The sequence below is a fragment of the Eumetopias jubatus genome, unplaced genomic scaffold (genome assembly GCF_037043125.1).
Source record: "Eumetopias jubatus isolate StellerSeaLion01/CBP00866 unplaced genomic scaffold, mEumJub1_p1.0 scaffold_17, whole genome shotgun sequence".
In the NCBI taxonomy this organism is placed as follows: Eukaryota; Metazoa; Chordata; class Mammalia; order Carnivora; family Otariidae; genus Eumetopias; species Eumetopias jubatus.
Window position 1 is genome coordinate 67216706 of NW_028274823.1, and position 27642 is coordinate 67244347.

At 39.8% G+C, this 27642-nt stretch overlaps 1 protein-coding gene across 1 annotated transcript in view; it reads left to right on the plus strand.

Moving 5' to 3' along the window:
• Window positions 1–27642, plus strand: part of ANK3 (ankyrin 3) — a 251108-nt gene that overhangs the window by 59727 nt on the left and 163739 nt on the right. The window contains exons 10-11 of the mRNA XM_088019888.1: window positions 14959–15057; window positions 27339–27536. Of these exons, the coding sequence (XP_087876014.1) occupies window positions 14959–15057; window positions 27339–27536 (297 nt within the window). The remainder of the gene's footprint in view (window positions 1–14958; window positions 15058–27338; window positions 27537–27642) is intronic.

The window sequence follows — 27642 nt, forward strand, 5'->3', positions numbered from 1 at the left end:
AACCAGACCTTCATTAGTGGCTTCCGAGCCTAGGCCCACACCCTTGGGGAGACCCTGCAGCTGCAGGAGTACACGCTATTGGCAGGGCCCCCACAGCTGTTTGAGGGCTGGATCTGGCCCTGCCTCCTGCCCCTTGCCTGACACCCCCCCACGCCAGCCTCCGCTGTGCTGTGCCTGCCATGGTGAGGCCTTGCAGCCACAGTAAGACACACGGACAGCCATGGTCCCCACAGCTGCTGGTACACCTGCAGCTGGCCCTGGCCCCCACCACTCTGTGTATGTTTGCAACCAGCCCCCACCACTACATAGACCCGCAGCTGGCCCCTACTGCTGTGTGCACACCACCAGCTCCGGCCACCACTACTGCGCGCCCCAGCCCCTAGCCACTGGCCCTGGAGGTGCCGCGGATGACTCTAACAGCCCCTATAGCCACTGCAGACCCCCCACAGTGCTCACCAAGAACCACGCAGTTGTCAATGTTGTGGAGCCGAGTGGCCTGAGCAGATGAGACATCATATACCCCTGGGACACACCCCCACATTTGGACACACGTAAATGGCTGCCACCTTGTACCGGGGCTTACAGCATACTCCAGCATGCCCCCACCCACGGGGGAAGGTCTTTCCATAGCGAGGTCAACTCATAAAGTCTGGTAGAGGTGACTGCCTCTTTAAATGTGCAGACATTTATATGCAAGGCTACAGGGATCTTGACGAATCAGGGCAACACAACACCACCACAGGAACACAGGAAACTTCTAGTAACTGACCCCAAAGAAATGACAATGTCAAAATTGCCTGACAAAGGAGTCAAAATAATTGTTCTAAAGATGCTCAGAGAGCTATAAGAAAACATAGTAAAACAATTTAATGAAATTAGGGGAAAAATACAAGAACAAAATGAAAAGTTCAACAGAGATAGAAAATATAAAAAGAGAACCAAGCAGAAATTTGGAGCTAAAGAAGACAGTGACAGAACCAAAGACCTCAGTAGAGCGCTCCAACAGCAGAGCGGATCAAGCAGAAGCAAGGGCCTTTGAAATTATCCAGTCAGAGGAGCAAAAGGGAAAAAAATGAAAAGGAATGAAGAAAACCTGCAGGACTAAAAAGGCACCACTATATGAAAACAATCTACCCATCACTGAGTCCCAGAAGGAGAAGAGAAACTTACCGAGGACTTAACAAACTGACTTCATGACACCATCCCCCAAATCCGGAGAGTTGTAAGGGTCAGGAGGGGGAAGAAACTAGATGAAGAAGCAGGTGCCCCTAGAGAACAGAAATTGGAGTTTTTTAAGAAAAAATATTAAAGAAAAAGCACCCAGTGGTTTTATGCAAAAAAAAAAAAGTCACTAGAGTTTTATTGATTAATTGATAAAGCTTTAATACAGCATTTAAACTGCATTTCCAAGTTGTGGAGTATTATTCAGCCATAAACATAAAGGGAAATCCTGCCACTTGCAACAACATGAGTGGACCTTGAGTGCATTATAGGAGGTGAAATAAGTCAGACAGAGAAAGACAAATACTACATGTCATCACTTAGATGTGGAATCTAAAAGCATCACACCCACAGAAATGGTAGAGAGGTGGTTGCCAGAGGCTGAGAGGTAGAGGAAATGGGGAGATGTTGGTCAGAGGGTACAGAGGGTACTAGTTAGAAGGTGTATCTGTTCAGGCATCTAAGGTTCATCCTGGAGACCAGAGCTAGCGATTGTTAGTATTGTATTGTATATGCAAAGGTTGCTATGAAAGTAGACCTTTAGTATTTTGACCTTAACAACAGGAAAAATTATGTGAGGTGAAGAATGTGTTAAGTAACCTTATCGTGGTAAGCATTTCACTATATATGTGCCAGATCATCACATGGTATAACCTAAACATACACAATGTTCCAGGTCAATTTTATTTCGGTAAAGTTGGGGGATGCCAGGGAAGAGGCTTATACATGAATATTCCTAAAACCGTTTAGCTAGGATCTGATGAACCACAAAGCCTGTGGTCCTTTTTCCATTTAGTTCATTTCAAGAAAGCTTCTCCTGTTTTCTCAGCCTCTTAATGGATTGATGTCAACTGGCTTGTTGTCTTCTCCCGTAGAATAGACAGGAGTAAGTACCTCGAGTATCTCTGTAATAATGGTGGCAAATGTGCTGAGATATAAACATACATCAAGGCAGATTTTTCCAGTCTGGTCTATATGCAGATCCTAATTTTAAAATAATTTTTTGAAATTTGTTCATTTTTTTCAATAAGATTTTAATAGCTTTATTTATAGACAAATGCTTTGCAAAGAATGGCTACTTGTGATAGCCTGCTGGTTTGTTTTTTTATTTTTCCTTTAACTCTAGCTCTGTGTAAAGCTAGCATGTATACTTCTTGAAGGAAGATACTTTGCAATGGGTGGTATCTCATCATTTTCCTTCTCCTTTGTATCAGTTCACAGCCAAATCAAAGGCTCAATGTGGACCCGAATCAGAACCATTTTAAGGCTTCGTATCACCTTCCGAGTTCTCTCTTTTCACTGGCTCTTCTCTTCCCAATAGTAAAGGCAGCTGTGCTTGTATTTAGTGCTTCAGAAAAGATGGCCGAGTTCCAGGTAGAGTCAGTAATACCAGTGCTCTGATTCCCAGAACGCCGCTCTAATCACGCCTCTCCCAGCTTCCAGTTGTCCTAGCAGGTGCCACTGCCTGCATCCGCATACAGTCACCATTACTACCACATCACATCCCAGGCTCCACCTTGGCACTCAGATGTACACATTCATCTTAGTATCTGTACCACTTGGCATACTTCCTGGCATATACCAGGTGTTTAGTAAGTATTTGCTGAATATATAAAAATAAAAGATACTCTCCTTAGTGTTAATTTGCCAAAAGGTCTTAACTTTCTTGGCTTTATACTGATCCTTTGGTAATGTAATTTTGCTCCCTGAAGTTAACGGCTTCCAATTGATTTATAAGAATGAAGAGACATTTGTGTGCAAGTAGATAAAGGGTTTTCAGAATACCTCAAATCTGTCATTTGTTAAATTCTTACTATTCTGGGAAGGGGTCAGGGGACACTTGGGTGCCCTGTATTTTTAGCTTGTCCTTTCCCAGAAATGCAACTGGTTCTATTTTACAGGTTAAATACAAAGAGAAGAGTAATATTGGTATTGACTTTTACTTTCTATTTTATTTCCAGAAGTGTATTGCCCTGCCTAAAAATAAATCCTAAAGAAAATATTAAATATTTTATGGTCATAAAATCGCCTCCATCAAAGAGAAAATTCTAATACAATACTTACTCCTTAGAGTTCCAACATAGACATGTTGGCTAGAGCATGTGAAGTAATGCAAAATACTCTGGGTTTCTACACTAATCAAGATGAATTTGATAATATTTATGTCATTCAAAAATAAATGAATTTTTAATTTTTACACCACAAATATTAAAAGTTAATTGAAATTTATTTGAATTCAAAGAAAGGCAATGGCACCTTCCCCCAAATGTTGCTGTGAACCTTAAACCACTCTAAAAAAATTAAGTCTTAATATTAAAAAAAGGAAAGTACAATTAATCATGAAATGCCCTTAGCTTTCAAAACGTGAAAATCTCTTTAAAGGAAAGAATGCTTTTGAGAGTTGCAAAGAGTTCTGAGAACATGACAGGAGCATGTTCTCCCCTTCTGTCTCTCTCTCTCTATTTCTTTCTCTCCTAATGATTTTACAGCATATTGGAAACCCCATTTCACTTACCAAATTAGAGATATAAAAGTATTGGGTAAATTTTGTGTGCCACCGAAGCCAGGTTCTCGTGAAGAATCTACAAAGCAGGCTCAGGACAGGTATTATTTTCATTAATTCCTGTGTGGTTCTAAGTGCTGGTGCCCAGAGGGTACTCTACTCTTTCTCCTATTTTCCTGTGATGTATGTCAGTAATGCTCACATCCTATTTCTTTGAAATAACTCGACATCCATTAGGCACACAAGTACTCTATAGTTATCAGTGGTAAGCATCTTTAATTGTCCTCCTTCCCAAAGGAAAGATACGGTAAATAATTAAGTCATTATTGTTTTTTTAAAATGTCAACTTTAATTTGAATTTTTTCCATGTGACATCTTCTAAGAACTATATAAAAAGCAACTTTGTGTATTTAAAATCATATTTTATATGATTTCAGTTTCTACCTACTGAAAATTCAAGAGGTCCCTTATCTATTTATAGAAGGAATATTCCCAAAGTAGTGTGTGATAGAAACAAATATAAACTATGACAGTATAGTGTGTAGAAGTCACATATTCATGTTTTTACTCAACTGTATTAGAGTTTTGACTTCAAGTAATGGTGGAGTATTTTATATTGAACTAAACCTCCTGCTGATAAAAATCATAATCTCTGGAAAAATGGTTTTTAAAAAACTTTGGAGGCACTGAAAAGTAATCAAAACTTGGCATAAATTGGAGTGAATTCAACTTTTGAAAGAACTAAATAACATAAGATGAGATCTATATTTATATGGCAGGAACTGTGATACAATTCATGGAGAAAGTCACAGTGTTATTGTCTTGAGGTCAGAGGATCAAGTTTGGGGCTGTAAGAGTGGCTAGATATTCAGGGAGGAATCACTGAAAGGAGGGAACCACAAATAAAGCGCTGAAGTCAATATAATAACTCCCCACAATCCTTGGCTGAGCCCTGAAGTATGTATGTTGGGGGGATTGAAACACCAAGGAGGACAGAGGGAAATAACAGGTAAAAAAAAAAATGGAAAGCTGAGAAGAAAGTTCAGCAGGGCCTTTTGCTAGGAGGACAATCACCATATCAGGGAGGCTTGGTAAATATCTTTGGTTTTTTTTTTTAACTCTATAAGGACTGCATCTTAGAAGTTCTGACTGTGTCCCAAGTCTAAATTTACTCTTGGAATAAGGACAAAACTGAAACAGACCTGTCATTGAAAACCTAAAAGCAAGTCCCTACAATATCAGAGTCTTTATAGCATATTATTCACAATATCCAGTATTTAAATTAAATTTAACATATAATTTAAAAATTAGTAGTACACAAGAGCAAAAAATTCTGACTTGCTGTCCAAAGGAAAAGTTATGTAATAAAAACAGAACCATAGATGACTCAGATGTTGGAATTAATAGACTTTAAAATAACTATGATAATATGTTAAAGATCTGAAGGAAAAGATATAATGAGTAAGGCAAAAAACATTTTCAGGGGAAATAAGGAAATCTTAAAAAAATAAATCTTAGAACTAAACAATATCTAGAATTAAAAAAAATTAACTGGATGGGATAAGGAACAGATTGAATACAAAGGGTGAAAGAATTGGTGAACTTGAAGACAAGTTGTAAAAATCATCCAAACTGTAGAACAGAAAGCAAAAAGATTAAAAATCAAATTAACACCATGTCAACAACCTATGGAATACTAGCAAGCTGACTAAATACATACGATGCAGCCCAAGAAGCTGAGGAGAAAGAGAATGGAGTAGAAAAGATTTCCACTTCAATCATAAACTGCAATCCCTGGACCCAGGAAACTTAGCACACCCCACGGAGGATAAATACAAAGCAAGCCACACAGAGGCACATCATAGTGAAGCTGCTAAATGTCAAAGATAAAGAAAAAAAAGGAAGACAGCCAGAGAAGAAGACGCATTATAAATGGAAAAACAGTGATGAGATTGTGATCTAACTTCTTATCAGAAACACTGGAGGCCAGAGGTACCTGGGTGGCTCAGTCTGTTAAGCGTCTGCCTTTGGCTCAGGTCATGATCCCAGGGTCCTGGGATCGAACCACACATCGGGCTCCCTGCTCCACGGGAAGCCTGCTTCTCCCTCTCCCACTCCCCCTGCTTGTGTTCCCTCTCTCACTGTCTCTTTCTCTCTGTCAAATAAATAAATAAAATCTTAAAAAAAAAAAACCCACAAAGAACAGTGTGGGGAAATAGACAACAAATAGCGTAAGAGTGTGTGACCTAGGCTCAGAGAGAAACACATGGTTGTCTAAGCAGAGAGAACAACAGAAGGACTTTGCTTTTTTTAGTTTAATTTAAATATATAGAATGTATGACAGGGACAGCAAGGAAGGGAATTAGAAAGAGATACTTCTCTCTCCTATACATAAATGGTGGAAATGAATTCTAGATCTTAAAAGGAGATTGTTTTACAATAGAGGGAATCCGATCCCTCAGATGGAGCCAAGGCAAAGTATAAATTCTGAGTCCAGCCATTTGCTTGCACATGACCTTGAAGGTACATCCATCCTCTGGAGCAGCTTTCTCATCTATAAATGGAACTTCTGATGCCTTCCTCATAAGTTGTAAAGACTCAATAAGATCACAAATATAATGTGCCTGTAACAACAGGGGGGTTTCAAAAAATGCAATAGCACTCCCTCCTAGGCCAAATCTACCACCACTGAACACACACAAAATGAGGATACAGTTAGAATTTTTGGTAGAAGTATACAGATATGAGAAGAGCATTACTGTTGGACTGCAGTTGCTGCCCTTTTACTTCTCTCTAGCTCTGATAACTCTCCCCTCCCTGAGTAGTACCTGCTTTTTGTTTCATTGTTTTCAGTTTTCAATTATATATCACATCCTGTTTTACATCCATGATAAAGGAAAAGAGTTCCCTCTGCTTGATTTCCTTTTTCTTCTCAAGGGTGAGATTTTTTGTTTTTTTTTTTTTTTTTTTTTTTTTTTTTTTTTTGCTTACAGGGAAGGAAAGAAAGGAACCTACAGAATACAAGTCAAAATAAATGTCCATTTTTAAAAGTATTTCCCAGGTCATGGATTTGTATCATTTCAGTATTGGCTTTGAGCAAATTCAGCCTGTTAAGAACATATTCTGGGTGCAGTATTCTCAGGTGTGATGCCTTCGTGTCCTGTTCCATGCTTTTCAGCAAAACAGGACCTGAAAGAAAGCCTTTTTGACCTTCGAGTGTACAAGGTTTTGCTCTTAGGCTAACACAAGAGAGCATTTTGTCCAGCCAGTAAAGTACAGTTTCCCACCTCAGTAATAAGATTACTGTCACTGAGGTGAAATATGAGATCTGGATGAGCCAGTTGGCTTTGCTTCAGAATTCTCCCCAAGGGAATACTTGTTCATTATGTTAGCGCTTTAAAAATCAGGGGAATTGGAGAAAAAACGAACCCTGTGCAATTTCACTTCCCTCCCATAATGTTACTATGGCAACTCAGCATCCCTCTCTCCAGCTCTGCTCTCCAAGCACACATGCCACCGCCATTCATGAGACAGCCTCCCTGGTGCCCTGGGAATTGCCTGTGTCAAGAATTTGCCGACCGGAGGTCGACACTGTCATATGCAGCTGAAGAACTGCTTTTTGGTCCTAGACCCATTCTAAGTAACCCTGTACATCAACTGTAAATTTCTAGGGGCTGGGAGCAGGTTAGAATCCTCATTTTATATTGGAAAAAAACACTGCTCTAGTTTTAGGGAAAGGAGTACCCCTGATCACTGCTGTGTTCCAAAGCACGGGATCCACAAGAGCTCCCTTTAGCTTTTTAAGCTTACAGTATTCTAAGTAAGAGGAAAATATCTTATTTAGAACAACTCCTCTGATATTTTTCTTACTCTGAGAGCTGAAAAGACTCGTAATAGTCTTTTGTCACATTTTTAAAATCATTTATTCATTGAGAATTTTATTTTTCTGGAAAGAAAGACAAAATCTAACAGTCTTGAAGTACAAAATGAGTCTAGTCTTAAAAAGGTAACAAGGAAAGGAATTTTTAACCAACTAACTAAAAAACCTTTTTTGAAAGACTAGTGCCAAAACCCATTCATATGGTCTCTCCATGCGTTCATTTACTCATTTTTATTAAGCAACTTTCACGGATACAGTACTAAGTTACCGTCTCTGTGAGAGTCAAATATCCCTTAAACTAGTAGCCTTGTGCTCGGAAGCAGTCTCATTGAAAGGATAATACCTGTTCACAAATGACTAAGACACTCACTAAAAAGTTAGTTTCCCAAAAGAAGTACAGATAAAACAAGGCAGACGCCCTGCAAATAGGATGCTTGTGTCCAATTTTGGAAAAGCTTCCTAAGAACGCAGGACTTTGAAATGGTACACATTGGAATCTTGGAGAGAGTGGAAAGGGGACTCCGTGCAGGTACCCCGTGTGGGCAATGCAGAGAAGCAAGAAGACAAAGAGCTGCAGAGTTTGTGGAGGGGGATAGGAGGGAGGGGCACTCGGGGAAGGCTGCCCGCGCTAACCCTGGGAACTGAGGTTTGGCCAGAGAACGAGTGGCAGTTATGGAAGGTCCTCAAACACAGGGCTTCATAATCAGAATGGTGCTTCAGGTGTGTGAATGATAAGCCCCACCCATTTCAAAGCAAAAGAAATTAATTTGAAATTCAAATTTTTTAAAGGATTTTTACTTATTTTATTTTTATTGCTTTTATTTATTTATTTATTTGAGACAGAGAGACACAAGAAGGACAGAGGAGAGGGAGAAGCAGGCTCTCCGCTGAGCAGGGAGCCCGATGCAGGACTCGATCCCAGGACCCTGGGATCATGACCTGAGCCAAAGGCAGATGGTTAACCGCCTGAGCCACCCAGGTGCCCTGGAAATTTAAATACTTAATTTTTAGTCCAAAATATAGGTATTAAGTCAGTGCCGGCTAATTCTCCCCTCCCCCCTTTAAAAAAAACCAAAAACAAAAACAACTGAGCTAAGTGTGAAGCAGTACATGGCAGATACCTTTCAGTCTCACTGCAGGTCGGCTGGTGAGCTGTCTTCTTTGTCACCTTAAAAGCTGATGCTAAAGACCTTGCATTAACTCTGGGCACCAGTTCTCCACTGACCTGTGAATGTCCCCATAGCCAGGCCAGGCCGTCGTGACATCTTGTACAGCTTCCTGATGAGGCAGCTCTCCTGCCGGGATCCGGGCTATTTGAAGTCATGCACTTTTGAAAAGTTGCAGAGCAAATATGTGGAAGATCCAAAGGAGTCAGCCACTCGCGATCAGTGTTAAAAATACTGCAAGTAAAAGTCCAGTTGAAAGAGCCATGCTTCAGGTAGCTCTTTGCAGTTAGCTGGGAACTGAAGATCTTACCCTGGGGAAGCAGCTGACTTGATCATTGAAACCAGGTGATAACAGGAACAATGGCACTTCACAGCTCTTACACTGATGAAAAAATTACCTTCCCCAGCTGAGTCTCTAGAGTCAATGAGTTTTTAATAAATAAACACCAGAGATCAGAGGCAGCAGCTGCAGAATGTAGATAAAAGAAGGCTCAGGGTGGCTGAAAGTTTGAACAGAGGGTCTTTGTTGTAATAACTCCTCCCAAGACATGCCTTGTCTGCCCCGCACCGTCTGGCCGAGTTCTGCAGTCAGCTTGTGCCGCCGTGGGTGAGTCATTGAACCTGCTGGAAGCCTTAAAGTCTTCATTTATTACATGAAGATTATACCTTCTGTATAGGGGTAGTTGTGAGGATCAAATGATAACATAGCTTGGATTGGCTTCACAATAATCTAAGAGAGGAGAAAAGGTCAGGGGTGTGGATGAATCAAGCTTGATCAGGAGGTGACAGTTGATGCTGAGCACCAGACACCAAGAGACTCATTACTCTATTCAGGCTGCTTTAATCTAAAATAGGTTTGAAATTTTCCATAATTAAAACTTTTTTAAAAAAATGAAATGGGTAAAAATGTACATCTATAAGGAATAGTATGTCTCAAAGGATTGAGAGGTCACGATTTTGCCCTCAGCTAGCCAAATACTTTGCATTCAGTATATAGCAGTTTGCTTTGGGGAAGGTAATTTTCAAGGATAAATGAGTTGGTCTAAAATAATTATTTTTTTCTGTGTGACCATAGTTTGAACATGTCTGCACATATTCTGTCACCTCTTATGTCTTAGAGTCTACTTATGAGAAAATGAAAGAAACAGATTTGACCTTTCAGTTCATGAAAGACAATCACTATATGACAGGGTCTGTGTGGAATGTTTTTTTGTGTGTGGTGGAAGGTAGATGTAATTATTATTTCTCCTTCAGATATGTTCAGGTTTTACATTATTGGGAAGACACTTGGACGTCATGGTGTTTGGGGTTTTTTTTTTAATCTGTTCTCAGATTTGATTTTATCCTATTTTATTAGCAAAATGCTATTTCCAACTTAAAAGTCTATACATTGCTTTAGTTTATAAGAGCAAATGTTTTAAATCAGCATAAAAGGCAGAATATTTAAACATGCTCACAGCATGATCAAATGAGGTCATGTAATACTTGTGACTCAAATTTCATTTTTTAAGGAATTTTAATTTTGGGATGTGGCTAGTAGGTTAGAAATAGGATTGTACCTCACCGATTATACACTAGGATATTTAGGGTTATTTTCAAGATCTGCTCATACAATCTAGGAAGTCCTTCTACCCTAGCACCAAAGAAAGACCTAACCAACTCTCAGACACCTGGCCCCAGGGTGCAAAACCTGGGGGTTAAGGGGGACAGAGTAGAGCAAGGGGAAGAGTTCAGGATATCGATGTCATGTTAACAACTGTGTTACTCTAATGACCGAATAACAAATTCTTCTGCTCATTGGATGGGTAGAAATCCTGCTGCCAACAAAAATGAAGGACCTAATAGAGTTGTCTTATGATGCTTCACTGAAAAAAATCTTTGGTGAAACACTAGGCAATTTTGGCATGTAATTCAGGAGTTCAAAGAATTAGTGACACTGCTTTAACAAAAGTTCATCTATTTATGCAGACAAGATGTCTCAGCACGAACATTTATAAAAACAAACATTGGGATAGTGTTTGCACCAAAAATAATAAAATTCCTAGGGATAAACTTAACTAAGAAGGTGAAAGAGCTATACTCTGAAAACTATAAAACACTGATGAAATAAATTGAAGACAACACAAACAAATGGAAAGATATTCCATGCTCATGGACTGGAAGAATAAATATTGTTAAAATGTCGATATTACCCAAAGCAATCTATGAATTTAACGCAGTCCCTATCAAACTACCAACAGCATCTTTCACAGAACTAGAGCAAACAATCCTAACATTTGTCTGGAACCACAAAAGACCCTGAATAGCCAAAGTAATCTTGAAAAAGAAAAAAAAAAAAAACTGGAGGTATCACAATCCCAGATTTCAAGATATCCTACAAAGCTGTAGTAATCAAAACAGTATGGTACTGGCACCAAAATAGACCCATATATCAATGGAACAGAACAGAGATCCCAGAAATAAATCCACAATTATATGGTCAATTCATCTTCGACAAAGGAGACAAGAATATGCAATGGGAAGAATACAGTCTCTTCAACAAATGGTATTGGAAAAACTGGACAGCTACATGCAGAGGAATAAACCTGGACTACTTTCTTAAAACATACACAAAAATAAACTCAAAAATTAAGGGCATAAATGTGAGACCTGAAACCATAAAAATCCTGGAAGAGAGCACAGGCAATAATTTCTCCAACATTGGCCCTAGCAACATTTTTCTAGATACATCACCTGGGGCAAGGGAAACAAAAGCAAAAATAAAGTATTGGGACTACATCAAAATAACAAGCTTCTGCATAGAAAAGTAAACAACAAAACTAAAAGTCAACCTATTGGTTGGGAGAAAATGTTTGCAAATGATATCTCTGATAAAGGGTGAGTATCCAAAATATATAGGGAATTTATACCTCAACACCAAAAAACAAATAATCCGATTAAAAAATGGGCAGAAAACATGAACAGACATTTCTCCAAAGACATCCAGTTGGCCAACAGACACATGAAAAATGCTCAACATCATTCATCATCAGGGAAATGCAAATAAAACTACAATGAGATACCACCTCACACCTGTCAGAATGGCTAGAATCAAAAACACAAGAAACAATAAGCGTTGGTGAGGGTGTGGAGGAAGAAAATCCCTTGGGCACTGTTGAAGGAATGCAAACTGGTGCAGCCACTGTGGAAGACAGTATGGAGGTTCTTCAAAAAATTAAAAATAGAGTCACTCTCTGATCCAGTCATACTGAGTCTTTACCCAAAGAATATGAAAACTCTAATTGGAAAAGACATATGCACCCCTATGCTTATTGCAGCGTTATTTACAATAGCCAAATTATGGAAGCAGCCCAAGTATCCATCAATAGATGAATGGATAAAGAAGATGTGGTATAGGGGCACCTGGATGGCTCAGTGGTTGAGCATCTAACTTTGGCTCAGGTCATGATCTCAGGGTCCTGGGATTGAACCCCACATTAGGCTCCCTGTTCAGTGGGGAGTCTACTTGTCCCTCTCCTTCTGCCTCCCCCCTGCTTGTGCTCTCTCTCAAATGAATAAATAAAATCTTTTTTAAAAAATGTATGTGTAGGGCACCCTGGTGGCTCAATTGGTTAAGCGACTGCCTTCGGCTCAGGTCATGATCCTGGAGTCCCGGGATCGAGTTCCGCGTCGGGCTCCCTGCTCAGTGAGGAGCCTGCTTCTCCCTCTAACCCTCCCCCCTCTCATGTACTCTCTCTCTCTCTCATTCTCGCTCTCTCAAATAAATAAATCTTTAAAAAAATAAATAAAAAATAAAAATGTATGTGTACACACACACACACACACACACACACACAGTGGAGTATTATTCAGCCATAAAAAATGAAATCTTGCTATTTGCAACAACATGGATGGATATAGAGGTTATAATGCTCAGTGAAATAAGTCAGTAATTCCACTGATATGTGGAATTTAAGAAACGAAACAAAGGAGAAAAGAGACAAACCAAAAAACAGACTCTTAACTATAGAGAACAAACTGATGGTTACCAGAGGGGAGGTAGGTAGAGGGATGGGTGAAATAGGTGAAGGGGATTAAGAGTACACTTATCAGGGTGAGCACTGAGTAATGCAGAGAATTGTCGGATCACTATATTGTCTACCTGAAACCAATATAACACTGTATGTTAATTATACTGGAATTTTTAAAATATAGAAAAAATTTTAAAAGACTGCATTTGACTTTAAAAAAACAGGATAGTGTTGATGCTGTCTCTCTCTCATTCCAGAATAACTAATATTCATTAGCAGATACATGAACTAGTTGTGAGAACATACTTCTCATTAAGAGAGGAACTTTTTAATAAATTGGTGCTCTTGTATAATAATCATAAAATTTGTAATATGTTTTCACTATTTTGACCAATTATGCCTGAATAATTATAATAACTCCAATTAGGAGATTTATTTTTGATGCTTTAAAAGCTTATGTTCTCAGGAAATCTGTATACTTTTTAAAATTTAACTTCTATATTTTCATAACAAAGAGATATGATATGGTAATTAATTAAAAATACCAAGCCTGGGTGGCTCAGTCAGTTAAGCGTCCAGCTCTTGGTTTCTGCTCAGGTCGTGATCTCAGGGTCATGAGATTGAGCCCCATGTTGGCTCCGTGTTCAGCAAGTAGTCTGCTTGAGATTCTTTCCCTCCTTTTGTAGGGGAAGTGAAATGGACAGAAAAATACAAGAGGGAAAGGACCAATGTCAAATTCCTATTACTAATTCCTATTTTATGAACTATTGGGACTTCATCAAGATAAAAAGCTTCTGCAAAGCAAAGGAACAGTCAACAAAACTAAAAGGCAACCTATGGAATGGGAGAAGATATTTGCAAATGACATATCAGATAAAGGGCTAGTATCCAACACCCAAAAAACTAATAATCCAGTCAAGAAATGGGCAGATGACAGGAACAGACATTTCTCCAAAGAAGACATACAAATGGCTAAGAGACACATAAAAAAATACTCAACATCACTTGGCATCAGGGAAATACAAATCAAAACCACAATGAGACCTCACACCAGTCAGAATGGCTAAAATTAACAAGTCAAGAAATGACAGATGTTGGCGAGGATGTGGAGAAGGGGGAACCCTCCTACTCTGTTGGTGGGAATGCAAGCTGGTGCAGCCACTCTGGAAAACCATATGGAGGTTCCTCAAAAAGTTAAAAATAGAGCTGTCCTACAACCCAGCAATTGTACTGCTAGGTATTTACCCTAAAGATACAAATGTAATGATCTGAAGAGGCACATGCACCCCAGTGCTCATAGCAGCAATGTCCACAATAGCCAAACTGTGGAAGGAGCTGAGATGTCCTTCAACAGACGAATGGATAAAGAAGATGTGGTATATATATACAATGGAATATTACTCAGCCATCAGAAAGGATGAATACTTACCATTTACATTGACATGGATGGAACTGGAGGGTATTATGCTGAGGGAAATAAGTCAATCAGAGAAAGACAATTATCATATGGTTTCACTCATATGAGGAATATAAGAAACAGTGCAGAGGATCATAGGGAAAGGAAGGGAAAACTGAATGGGAAGTCATCAGAGAGGGAGACAAATCATAAGAGACTCTTAACTCTAGAAAACAAATTGAGGGTTGCCGGAGGGGAGGTCGGTCGGGGGATGGGGTAACTGGGTGATGGGCATTAAGGAGGGCACGTGATGTCATGAGCACTGGGTGTTATATGCGACTGATGAATTATTGAACTCTACATCTGAAACTAATGATGCACTATATGTTGGCTAATTGAATTTAAATTTAAAAAAATAAAATGTGAGTTGAGGTTGACCTTTTAAAAAAAAGTTCTTATTTAGAAGTTTATTTTTTACTTTTTAAAATGGTGGCTATCAAATTACTTATGGTATTTCAATTCCTTTGGCTATGGAAAGAGTAGTGAAACATATTTTTAACGGTGAGTATTCTAATATGTGGGAAATTACACACTTTACAACTACTTAAACTTATGAAAAATTTAGTTCTCTAGTTAAGAATAGGAAATTATTTTGAGATACGTGAGTAAATGTTTGAAAGTCACAGGTCCACAGCATGTTGTGCACCGAATCCTGAAGAAATACACTGCATTTATGGAATTTCCCATCGAATCTAACTGAAAATGTTGCCTTTGTTCCACAGGACGGTCTGACGCCCCTGCACTGTGGAGCAAGGAGTGGTCATGAGCAGGTGGTGGAAATGCTGCTCGATCGAGCTGCTCCCATTCTTTCAAAAACCAAGGTAATTTCTTCCCAAGTTTTTGGACATGGACTGTATTTAACTTTACATCCCTTTACTGCTTATTTAACTTATTTAACTGCCTTTTGAATTGTAGAAAAATTATACTCTTCCAACTTAGCAATGAAGAGTAGCCTAGTTCAGATCTTGGGAGAACCTCAAAATCAGTTTGGGTTTATGAAGCCTTTTGATGGAGTGCACTCTACCACAAAGTCATTTTTGTATGTGTTGCTTGTTTTTGCTTTATTTTGGGAACACTGCTTGATCTTATAGCTCAGTAATGATTGCTTATTGGCAAAAGAAAATACAAGATCTAAAGTCTCAAAAGTCTGGGTGTTGGCTCTCTTTCTCCAGCCCTTTGGTTTATTTCTTAAGGGCTCACAGACTATTAAAGAGGATATCGTTTAACTGATAAAGGCTGGAAATTTTGGAAAGATGGCATCTTGCTTGGGCCTTTGGAGAAGTTGACATATGCAAAAGGAATGCATGATAATGTTTTACAAAATGTCTTCTGGATTTTTCTGATAAAGCATTTTGACACTATTTAAGAAGAGAATATTTGTAAATAAATTTTGATATTTTTATTAATCAAATCAGTGATTTTTGGAAGCTGCATTAAGCTTTCTTTTTTTTTTTTAAAGATTTTATTTATTTATTTGACAGAGAGCGATACACAGCGAGAAAGGGAACACAAGCAGGGGGAGTGGGAGAGGGAGAAGCAGGCTTCCCGAGGAGCAGGGAGCCCAATGTGGGGCTCGATCCCAGGACCCTGGGATCATGACCTGAACCAAAGGCAGATGCTTAAGGACTGAGCCACCCAGGCGCCCCCCGCATTAAGCTTTCTTAAGAGCCTTATTTCCAAACGTCATCAAAACAACAAAAACACATGTTACTCCTGTTTGCAAGTACCCTGGTCAGTGTTTTCTCAACAGCCCTAGTGGAGATGGACCAGACAATTAATTTTTAAGAGAACAAGGGTTTTTAGGCAGCAGATGACATGGTTTAGTTGACATGATCTGGCTACTCTGACTGTTGCACACTGGGAATGGGGCTGGAGAGGACCAAGGCGGGATGGGGGACAAGTAAGGAAGCTGCTGCAGGGTCCAGTTAACGGTGACGTGGCTTGGAAGACAGCAGTAGAGGTGGAAAAAAGACATGTCTATAGACATCACACATCTGTTTTTATTTCCTTTCCTGTGTGTTTTGGGGGTGTATGTGGGTGGGCCTGCACACGCACATGTGTTTGCCCTTGTGGAATTTATCTTTTTTTTAATTTTTAAATTTTAAAATTAATTTTCATTTTATCAAAACAATAAGGCATAGCTAAAAATAAAATTGCTATCTCAGTCTTTTCTCCCTTTTGCTCATCTCATTGTCTTTTCTTTCTTTCCAAGGAATTTCCTTGATTTTTTTTCTTTGTGCTTGTAATGTGCAAGAACATTTTCTTGTTCTCTAATAACTTCTTTTCTTAAAGTATCCAGTTCTTGTTTAATGGATGCAATATAGTTTCTGAGAACACTCGAGATAACTTTAATTTTTGTCTGCCTCTCTTCTGTCCCTAATTCCTCACAATTTCTTTTTTCTCTTTGTTGGCTTGGCTCTCTCTTTCATGTTGGGGGTTTCCCACAGATGTCTGTACCTCACCGTCAGTGTCAGGCACTAACATTTGAGTGGAAATTCTATGCCAGTGTAGACAGGGCTCCACTGCAGTGTATCAGGTAGTGGTTGGACGCGTCCCCCCATGTCACAGTTAGTTGCCCTTTTTTCTGGGAAGTTCAGTTTTTTTGAGAGACGAATCCTCCAATCTTTTGCAGTGTATGGCTGTGTTGGTACATTCAGAGTAAGAAAAAGGAAAAGGGCCTGTCATTCTGCCAGTCCTCTACGCATACACCAGTCCCAATAGTGATAACAAATGTTTACATGGTGTTTACTTCATAGCAGGCTCTAAGCACTTTGCATATATCAACCCATTGAACCCTGCAATGAAGCACTAGTATTACTATTAGGCCCTTTTTATAGATGAGGCGACTGAGACCCAAAGAGATAAAATAACTTTCTCAAGGTAGCTCACTTCATGGCAGAACAAGGATTTAAACCCAGGCAGTCTAACTCAAGAGATCACACCCTTGACACCCATGCCATCCTTTCGTTTTCTGTGAGCACCTAGTCTCAGTCCAGAGCCTCACCACTGCCCCATGCTCTGCCCAAAGAATTGCTCTGCTTCAATTTCTCCAGATACTAAACTCCTGATTTCCTATAAGGGACAAGGGATAATCATCTTGCTTTGTAAACCTTGACAGCTCCATACACCGGTGAACCAATCCTGCTTTTGACTCCAAGCCTCAGGTGTGCTGTGTTTCTATATCCCCTGCCTTCAGGGCATCTGAGAGATAAATCACTTGTCTTTATTTTACCCAGTGGTATGTTGGAGCCAGATCATTGAGCCTATCGTGTGTGCATCTTTTTCCAGTTCTATATTCAGTGACGTCATGTTGCTGGCTTGAACTCGGCTTACACCATGGGGATTGGCAAAGGCCACATATTGGGGTTTTTCTTTTTCAAAGAGCTGTTGTTGTTAAACATTAACCAGTACACCGCTGATGATACCCCTTCACAGACACTTAGCATTCCACCTTCTCTCTTCTGCCAGATGTGTTAACACACTAAACCCTCTTCACATTCTAAAATTTATAGACATCACACATCTGTTTTTATTTCCTTTCCTATGTGTTTTGGGGGTGTATGTGGGTGGGCCTGCACACACACACGTGTATGCCCTTATGGAATTTATCTTTTTTTTCCTGATTTTTAAAATTAAAAAAAATTTTTTTAACATATAATGTATTATTTGTTTCAGAGGTACAGGTCTGTGATTCATCAATCTTACACAATTCACAGCGCTCACCATAGCACCTACCCTCCCCGGTGTCCATCACCCAGCCGCCCAACCTTCCCACCCCCCACCACTCCAGCAACCCTCAGTTTGTTTCCTGAGATTAAGAGTCTCTTACGGTCTGTCTCCCTCTCTGGTGTCATCTTTTAAATCACTTGGGAGTTTGGGAAAGGATGGATACACATAGGTCACGTATACCGTGTTTGCTCAGAAATGTCCTCTTGCGCTGATAAATTCCTGACCAGCATCTGACCACCCCACTGCCTTATCTCCTGTTCTGCTCCCTGCTGTCTTCCAGCCAGCTGGCCTGGTTCCACTTCCCAGAATACACCGGGTTTGTCCTCACGTCCTGTGCCTGTAGATTGAGTTCCCTCAGCTTGTCCCAGATCTCTGCGGTCTCCACCCATTTTTCAACTCCAATCTTTTCTTCTCAGGGAGGCCTTCTTGTTAGCTTATCTTCTTGTGTGCTCTCTCTCTCTCTTTGGTAAAATGAAACCAAGAATTTTGCCTCCTTCAGTGCGGTACCCCAAGCACCTAAATTATGGTCTGGCATACGGTAGACCTCCAAGAAACATTTCCTGAATGAACGTTAAGTGAATGAATGTGTTCCTGGCTTTAAGGCCATCTGTCTAATTCCTTAAGGCTTTCATCTTTCTGAGCTAAGAAAACCCGTTGTGTTGGATCTGTATTTTTAGCTTTATGAGGGAGCAGGATGTAATAAGAGCCCTCTGCCTAGGGCGGATGGTCTTTGCTTTCTTCACCTCCTTCTCCAATGACCTATAAGTTACTTATTCATATATTATTTTGTGTATTGTTAGAGAATTTTCTTCTTTTGTTGGCACTGCCTCCCATTTCTACTCTCCACGACTGTCATTTGATCTCTGAGATTTTGTTTCTTTGTTTACTTCACCGTTCAAAACATAAAGCAAAGGAATGTTTTGGCAGGAAGGAAAGGAGTGCCTATGTGCATACGCTCGTGGGTGGCAGTATCTCAAATGAGAAATGTCCCCATCCTTTGTTGCACATTAGTGTTTAATTTGATTCACACTGTGAGTGGAATTTTTTAGGCAGAAATATTCTGATTGACCGACCATATATGAAGTCTTTAAAGTTACATGAATATTTATTTTTCTATATATGCCGGGCAATCTGGGGAAATTATAATCCTTTTGCTTTCAAGGAACACAACTAGTGTTGTGTTGAAATATATCACAGTGAGTGAATGTTACTGTGAGAGCAGCCGGCTAGAGGAAGGCTTGCACTGTTTCTTCCTATCTTGATCTCCTATTTTATATCATTTATAGATAAATTAGGGGAAATACCTTGGCCCAGAGGATTCAGAAATCCCTGTGTCATTAGTGTCTATTTAATCCATCATTATTTTCAAAGTTCACCAATGACAAGGTTTTTGGAAACTGAATTTGCACTTGCTTCCCACTCACCCCCCAAGATATGTTAAACTATGTTACAGTGATTAATAGAGCCTCTCTTGATAATTGGATTCTCCAGAAATTTCCCAGGCTCCTCCACTTTGCCTCCGTATTTAAAGAAAGCATGCTTGAAAGGACTAACATCTTAATACCTTGTTTTTGCCTTCAACTGGGAAACAAGTACTGGATGCTAAATGTCCCTCCACCGTTTTTAAGGCTTTATTTACCTTTGAGCCTCTTCATTTCTTCTCGCAACTCTCTAAAGAATTTTTTTACTTATTCCTACCACTCATGATTAACTGTGTCATTGAACCCAGTTCATTTAAACTGGAGGCAAGCATTAGTTAATAAGTTGGTCAGTGCCTTGCCTTTTCTCATCACAGACACAGGGGGGCACCAGATTGATGGAAGAGGGAAAATTTCGTTTCTACATTGATATGAAATGAAATGTGTTGTTTTAGTCAGATCTTTTTTATTAATCGATGTAATATCAATATCAAGTGTTAGTAACTTGTAAGGAAAAATAAAAACCAGTGTAATGAATACCAGTCTACTTCTGCTTTCTTTTTTTAATCTTTTTCACTCTTAAATATTAAGAATTCCAGGGACGCCTTGCTGGCTTAGTTGGTGGAGCATGTAACTTTTGATCTCAGGGTTGTGGCTTCAAGCCCCACTTTGGGAATGGAGATTGCTTAAAAATCTTTTTTTTTTTTTTAATTTTTTTATTGTTATGTTAATCACCATATATTACACCATTAGTTTTTGGTGCAGTGTTCCATGATTCACTGTTTGTTCATAACACCCAGTGCTCCATGCAGAACGTGCCCTCCTCAATACCCATCACCAGGCTAACCCATCCCCCTACCCCCCTCCCCTCTAGAACCCTCAGTTTGTTTTTCAGAGTCCATCATCTCTCATGGTTCGTCTCCCCCTCTGACATACTCCCCTTTTCTTCCTCTCCTGTTATCTTCTTCTTTTTCTTTTTTCTTAAAATATGTTGCGTTATTTGTTTCAGAAGTACAGAACTGTGATTCAACAGTCTTGCACAATTCACAGCGCTCACCGTAGCACATACTCTCCCCAATGTCTATCACCCAGCCACCCCATCCCTCCCACCCCCAACCACTCCAGTAACACTCAGTTTCTTTCCTGAGATTAAGAATTCCTCATATCAGTGAGGTCATGTGATACATGTCTTTCTCTGATTGACTTATTTCACTCAGCATAACACCCTCCAGTTCCATCCACGTCGTTGCAAATGGCAAGATCTCATTCCTTTTGATGGCTGCATAATATTCCATTGTGTATATATACCACATCTTCTTTATCCATTCATCTGTCGATGGGCATCTTGGCTCTTTCCACAGTTTGGCTATGGTGGACATTGCTGCTATAAACATTGGGGTACACATACCCGTTCGGGTCCCTACATTTGTATCTTTGTGGTAAATACCCAGGAGTGCAATTGCTGGATCGAACGGTAGCTCTAATTTCAACTGTTTGAGGAACCTCCATACTGTTTTCCAGAGGGGTTGCACCAGCTTGCATTCCCACCAACAGTGTAGGAGGGTTCCCCTTTCTCCACATCCCCGCCAACATCTGTCGTTCCCTGACTTGTTAATTTTAGCCATTCTGACGGGTGTGAGGTGGTATCTCATTGAGGTTTTGATTTGGATTTCCCTGATGCCGAGCGATGTTGAGCACTTTTTCATGTGTCTGTTGGCCATTTGGATGTCTTCTTTGGAGAAATGTCTGTTCATGTCTTCTGCCCATTTCTTGATTGGATTATTTGTTCTTTGGGTGTTGAGTTTGATAAGTTCTTTATAGATTTTGGATACTAGCCCTTTATCTGATATGTCATTTGCAAATATTTTCTCCCATTCTGTCGGTTGTCTTTTGGTTTTGTGGACTGTTTCTTTTGCTGTGCAAAAGCTTTTTATCTTGATGGAATCCCAATAGTTCATTTTTGCCCTGGCTTCCCGTGCCTTTGGCGATGTTTCTAGGAAGAAGTTGCTGCGGCTAAGGTCGAAAAGGTTGCTACCTGTGTTCTCCTTTAGGATTTTGATGGACTCCTGTCTCACGTTTAGGTCTTTCAACCATTTGCAGTCTATTTTTGGGTGTGGTGTAAGGAAATGGTCCAGTTTCATTCTTCTGCATGTGGCTGTCCAATTTTCCCAACACCATTTGTTGAAGAGACTGTCTCTTTTCCATTGGACATTCTTTCCTGCTTTGTCAAAGATAAGTTGACCATAGAGTTGAGGGTCCATTTCTGGGCTCTCGATTCTGTTCCATTGATCGATGTGTCTGTTTTTGTGCCAGTACCATACTGTCTTGATGATGACAGCTTTGTAATAGAGCTGGAAGTCCGGAATTGTGATGCCGCCAGCTTTGCTTTTCTTTTTCAGTATTCCTCTGGCTATTCCGGGTCTCTTCTGGTTCCATACAAATTTTAGGATTATTTGTTCCATTTCTTTGAAAAAAGTGGATGGTATTTTGATGGGGATTGCATTGAATGTGTAGATTGCTCTAGGTAGCATTGACATCTTCACAATGTTGATTCTCCCAATCCATGAGCATGGAACGTTTTTCCATTTCTTTGTGTCTTCTTCAATTTCTTTCCTGAGTATTTTATAGTTTTCTGAGTACAGATCCTTTGCCTCTTTGGTTAGATTTATTCCTAGGTATCTAATGGTTTTGGGTGCAATTGTAAATGGGATCAACTCCTTGATTTGTCTCTCTTCTGTCTTGTTGTTGGTGTATAGGAATGCCACTGATTTCTGTGCATTGATTTTATATCCTGCTACTTTACTGAATTCCTGTATGAGTTCTAGCAGTTTTGGGGTGGAGTCCTTTGGGTTTTCCACATACAGTATCATATCATCTGCAAAGAGTGAGAGTTTGACTTCTTCTTTGCCGATTTGGATGCCTTTGATTTCTTTTTGTTGTCTAATTGCTGTGGCTAGGACTTCTAATACTATGTTGAATAGCAGTGGTGAGAGTGGACATCCCTGCCGCGTTCCTGACCTTAGGGGAAAAGCTCTCAGCCTTTCCCCATTGAGAATGATATTCGCTGTAGGTTTTTCATAGATGGCTTTTATGATATTGAGGTATGTACCCTCTATCCCTATACTCTGAAGAGTTTTGATCAAGAAAGGATGCTATACTTTGTCAAATGCTTTTTCTGCATCTATTGAGAGGATCCTATGATTCTTGTTCTTTCTTTTGTTAATGTATTGTATCACGTTGATTGATTTGCGGATGTTGAACCAGCCTTGCAGCCCAGGGATAAATCCCACTTGGTCATGGTGAATAATCCTTTTAATGTACTGTTGGATCCTATTGGCTAGTATTTTGGTGAGAATTTTTGCATCCATGTTCATCAAGGATATTGGTCTGTAATTCTCTTTTTTGATGGGGTCTTTGTCTGGTTTTGGGATCAAGGTAATGCTGGCCTCATAAAATGAGTTTGGAAGTTTCCCTTCCATTTCTATTTTTTGGAACAGTTTCAGGAGAATAGGTATTAATTCTTCTTGAAATGTCTGATAGAATTCCCCCGGGAAGCCATCTGGCCCTGGGCTTTTGTTTCTTGGGAGATTTTTAATGACTGTTTCAATTTCCTTAGTGGTTATAGGTCTGTTCAGATTTTCTATTTCTTCCTGGTTCAATTTTGGTAGTTGATACATCTCTAGGAATGCACCCATTTCTTCCAGGTTATCTAATTTGCTGGCATAGAGTTGCTCATAATATGTTCTTATAATTGTTTGTATTTCTTTGGTGTTGGTTGTGATCTCTCCTCTTTCATTCATGATTTTGTTGATTTGGGTCATTTCTCTTTTCTTTTTGATCAGTCTGGCCAGGGGTTTATCAATCTTGTTAATTCTTTCAAAGAACCAGCTCCTAGTTTCGTTGATCTGTTCTACTGTTCTTTTGGTTTCTAGTTCATTGATTTCTGCTCTGATCTTTATGATTTCTCTTCTCCTGCTGGGTTTAGGCTTTCTTTGCTGTTCTTTCTCCAGCTCCTTTAGGTGTAGGGTTAGGTTGTGTATTTGAGACCTTTCTTGTTTCTTGAGAAAGGCTTGTATTGCTATATACTTTCCTCTCAGGACTGCCTTTGCTGTATCCCAAAGGTTTTGAACAGTTGTGTTTTCATTTTCATTGGTTTCCATGAATTTTTTTAATTCTTCTTTAATTTCCTGGTTGACCCATTCATTCTTTAGTAGGATGCTCTTTAGCCTCCATGTATTTGAGTTCTTTCCGACTTTCCTCTTGTGGTTGAGTTCTAGTTTCAAAGCATTGTGGTCTGAAAATATGCAGGGAATGATCCCAATCTTTTGGTACCGATTGAGACCTGATTTGTGACCTAGGATGTGATCAATTCTGGAGAATGTTCCATGGGCACTAGAGAAGAATGTGTATTCCTTTGCTTGGGGATGGAATGTTCTGAATATGTCTGTGAAGTCCATTTGGTCCAGTGTGTCATTTAAAGTCTTTATTTCCTTGTTGATCTTTTGCTTAGATGATCTGTCCATTTCAGTCAGGGGGGTGTTAAAGTCCCCCACTATTATTGTATTGTTGTCAATGTGTTTCTTTGCTTTTGTTATTAATTGCCTTATATAATTGGCTGCTCCCATGTTCGGGGCATAGATATTTACAATTGTTAGATCTTCTTGTTGGATAGACCCTTTAAGTAGGATATAGTGTCCTTCCTCATCTCTAATTACAGTCTTTGTTTTAAAATCTAGTTTGTCTGATATAAGGATTGCCACCCCAGCTTTCTTTTGGTGTCCATTAGCATGGTAAATGGTTTTCCACCCCCTCACTTTCAATCTGGGGGTGTCTTTGGGTCTAAAATGAGTCTCTTGCAGACAGCATATTGATGGGTCTTGTTTTTTAATCCAATCTGATAGCCTGTGTCTTTTGATTGGGGCATTGAGCCCATTTACATTCAGGGTAACTATTGAAAGGTATGAATTTAGTGCCATTGTATTACCTGTAAGGTGACTGTTAACTGTCTGTTGTCTGTGTTCGTTTCTGCTCTTTGCTGCTTTTAGGTTCTCTCTTTGCTTAGAGGACCCCTCTCAATATTTCTTGGAGGGCTGGTTTCGTGTTTGCAAATTCCTTTAGTTTTTATTTGTTCTGGAAGCTTTTTATCTCTCCTTCTATTTTCAATGATAGCCTAGCTGGATATAGTATTCTTGGCTGCATATTTTTCTCGTTTAGTGCTCTGAAGATATCTTGCCAGTCCTTTCTGGCCTGCCAGGTCTCTGTGGATAGGTCTGTTGCCAATCTAATGTTTCTACCGTTGTAGGTTACATATCTCTTCTCCCGAGCTGCTTTCAGGATTTTCTCTTTGTCTCTGAGACTCGTAAGTTTTACTATTAGATGTCGGGGTGTTGACCTATTATTATTGATTTTGAGAGGGGTTCTTTGTGCCTCTTGGATTTTAATGCCTGTTTCCTTCCTCACATTAGGGAAGTTCTCTGCTATAATTTGCTCCAATATACCTTCTGCCCCTCTCTCTCTTTCTTCTTCTTCTGGGATCCCAATTATTCTAATGTTGTTTCGTCTTATCATATCACTTATCTCTCGAATTCTGCCCTCGTGATCCTGTAGTTGTTTCTCTCTCTTTTTCTCAGCCTCTTTATTTTCCATCATTTGGTCTTCTATATTGCTGATTCTCTCTTCTGCCTCATTTATCCTAGCATTTAGTGCCCCCATTTTTGATTGCACCTCATCAATAGCCTTTTTGATTTCGACTTGGTTAGATTTTAGTTCTTTTATTTCTCCAGAAAGGGTTTCTCTAATAACTTCCACGCTTTTTTCAAGCCCAGCTAGTATCTTTAAAGTCATGATTCTGAACTCTAGGTCCGACATCATACTAATGTCCGTATTGAGTAGGTCCCTGGCTGACGGTACTACCTCTTGTTCTTTTTGCTGAGGTGATTTCTTTCGTCTTGTCATTTTGTCCAGAGGAGAATAGATGAATGAGAGAACAAAATGCTAACAGGTTTACAACGTCCCCAGCAAATATACTGTATACAAATCAGAAAAGACCTGAAACCAGGGGAAAAGAAAGGGAAAGAAAGAAAAAAGAAAGAGGAAAAAAAAAAAAAAGATAAAAACAAAAACAAAACAATACAAAAAATGCAGAATATGATCAAATATGATCAGGCTAGTGCATAGATCAGTGCCACACACTAGATTTTGGGCGTATTTTGGTCTGTTAGAAAAAAGTGCCTCCTAAAATTTTAAAGGAAGAAAGACATATATGTACAAAATAAGGGTTGATACAATGAAGGGATGGAAGATAACTGTAAAGATGAAAATTATAAAAGATTTTATAAAAGGACTTGGTAAGATAAGTTGTTTGAAAAAAGAAAGAAGATTTAAGAAAAAAAAAAAAAGGAAAAAGGGAGAGAATGTGATCAGGCAGGAGACTAGAACAAAGCCATACACTAGTGATTTAGGGTATATTTTGATCTGTTAGAAGAAACTGTACCTCAAAATTTTAAAGAGAGAACAACTTATATATATATGCCAAAAATAAGGGTAACTACTATGAAGGGATAAAATATGACTCTAAAAATGAAAAATAAAAAATGTTTTTTTTTTTTAAAAAAAAGGGATTTATAAGATGTTGGTTGAAAAAGGGAAAAAGAAAAATAAAAAAAAAACAGTCAACAAAAATTAACTTTGATGAAATAATGAATCATGGTAAAAAAAAAAAAAAAAAAAAAAGCCATGAATCTATGTGCAGTATTCCCCTAGCGCTGGAGTTCTCCTATTCTCCTTGATCGATCAACTTGGTCTTGGCTTGCTGGCTGTTTGTGTTGATCTTCTGGGGAAGGGGCCTGTTGCTGTGGTTTCCAAATGTCTTTGCCGGAGGCGGAATTGCCCCGCCCTTGTCGGTCCGGGCTAAGGAAGCTGCTCCGGTTTGCTCTCAGGAGCTTTTGTTCCCTGCAAGCTCTCGGTACAGCTTTGGAGGACCAGGGCAGAAATGGTGGCCTCCCAATCTCCACTCGGAGGAGCTGAGAACGCGGGGCCCCGCTCCTCAGTGTGCCCCCAGAGAAAAGCAGTCACTTCCGTGTCCCCAGTCTCCGGCCGCACTCCGTGCTCACCCGGCCTGTGACCGAGTGTTGCTATCTCTGGCACCCGACCCCGCGCGGAGTCTCCAAACCCAGCAGATCCCTGCAGTGCGTTCCCGCACCGCTCCTCCCCGGGAAGGAAGGGGAGTCTCCCCGGATCTGCTGCTTGTTGGGTCCCTGCTGGGGGAGCCGTGCCCCGACTGGGCCGCAGATCACAGTTTATGGCAACCCCGAGCTGAGAGCCCGCGACTCTGCTCCGTATCAAGATTGCTTAAAAATCTTAAAAAAAAAAAAAAAGAATTCCAATTCACTGGGAATATGATAAATAATGGACATTAGTGCAATTCACATTTTTTTTTTTAAGTAGGCTCCACATCCAGCGTGGAGCCCAGCACGGGGTTTGAACTCACAACCCCAAGATCAAGACCTGAGATGAGATCAAGAGTGGAATGTTTAACTGGCTGAGCCACCCAGGAGTCCCAATTCACCCTATTTTTAAATCAGAAAAGAAATTATCTTGGAAAATTTGTTTTCAACTGATAAAAGAAGTGAGAGGACTAGTTTTAAAAGTTGCTATAGTTCAAAACAATCATCAAAACCTTTTAAAAATAGGGTGCCTGGCTGGCTCAGTTGGTAGAGCATGCGACTTTGATCTTTGATCCCGTGTGTAGTATAGAGTTTACTTAAAAGTAATATTACATGTTAACTAACTGTAATTTAAATAATAAAACTTAAAAAAATACTTTTAAAAAAGAGAAAGTATTCCTGTGTGAAAAACTAGGTTTTCATCTTTTCATATTTGCGCTGTATTTTGTGTTTGGCACATTTGCATTTAAAAGGTAAAACAGTAAACTCTGATTTTCTTGTGCGTTCCAGAATGGATTGTCTCCATTGCACATGGCCACACAAGGGGATCACTTGAACTGTGTGCAGCTTCTCCTCCAGCATAACGTGCCTGTGGATGACGTCACCAATGACTACCTGACTGCCCTGCACGTGGCTGCCCACTGTGGCCATTACAAAGTCGCCAAGGTTCTCCTGGACAAGAAAGCGAATCCCAATGCCAAAGCCCTGGTGAGTGGCTCAGCCAACAGGTCCAGGCTATATTGTCTTGCTGACAATGTGCGACCTCCGCAGGAGAGGGATTACCTTGAGGAGGTAAAAACAGAAGGTCTAGTTA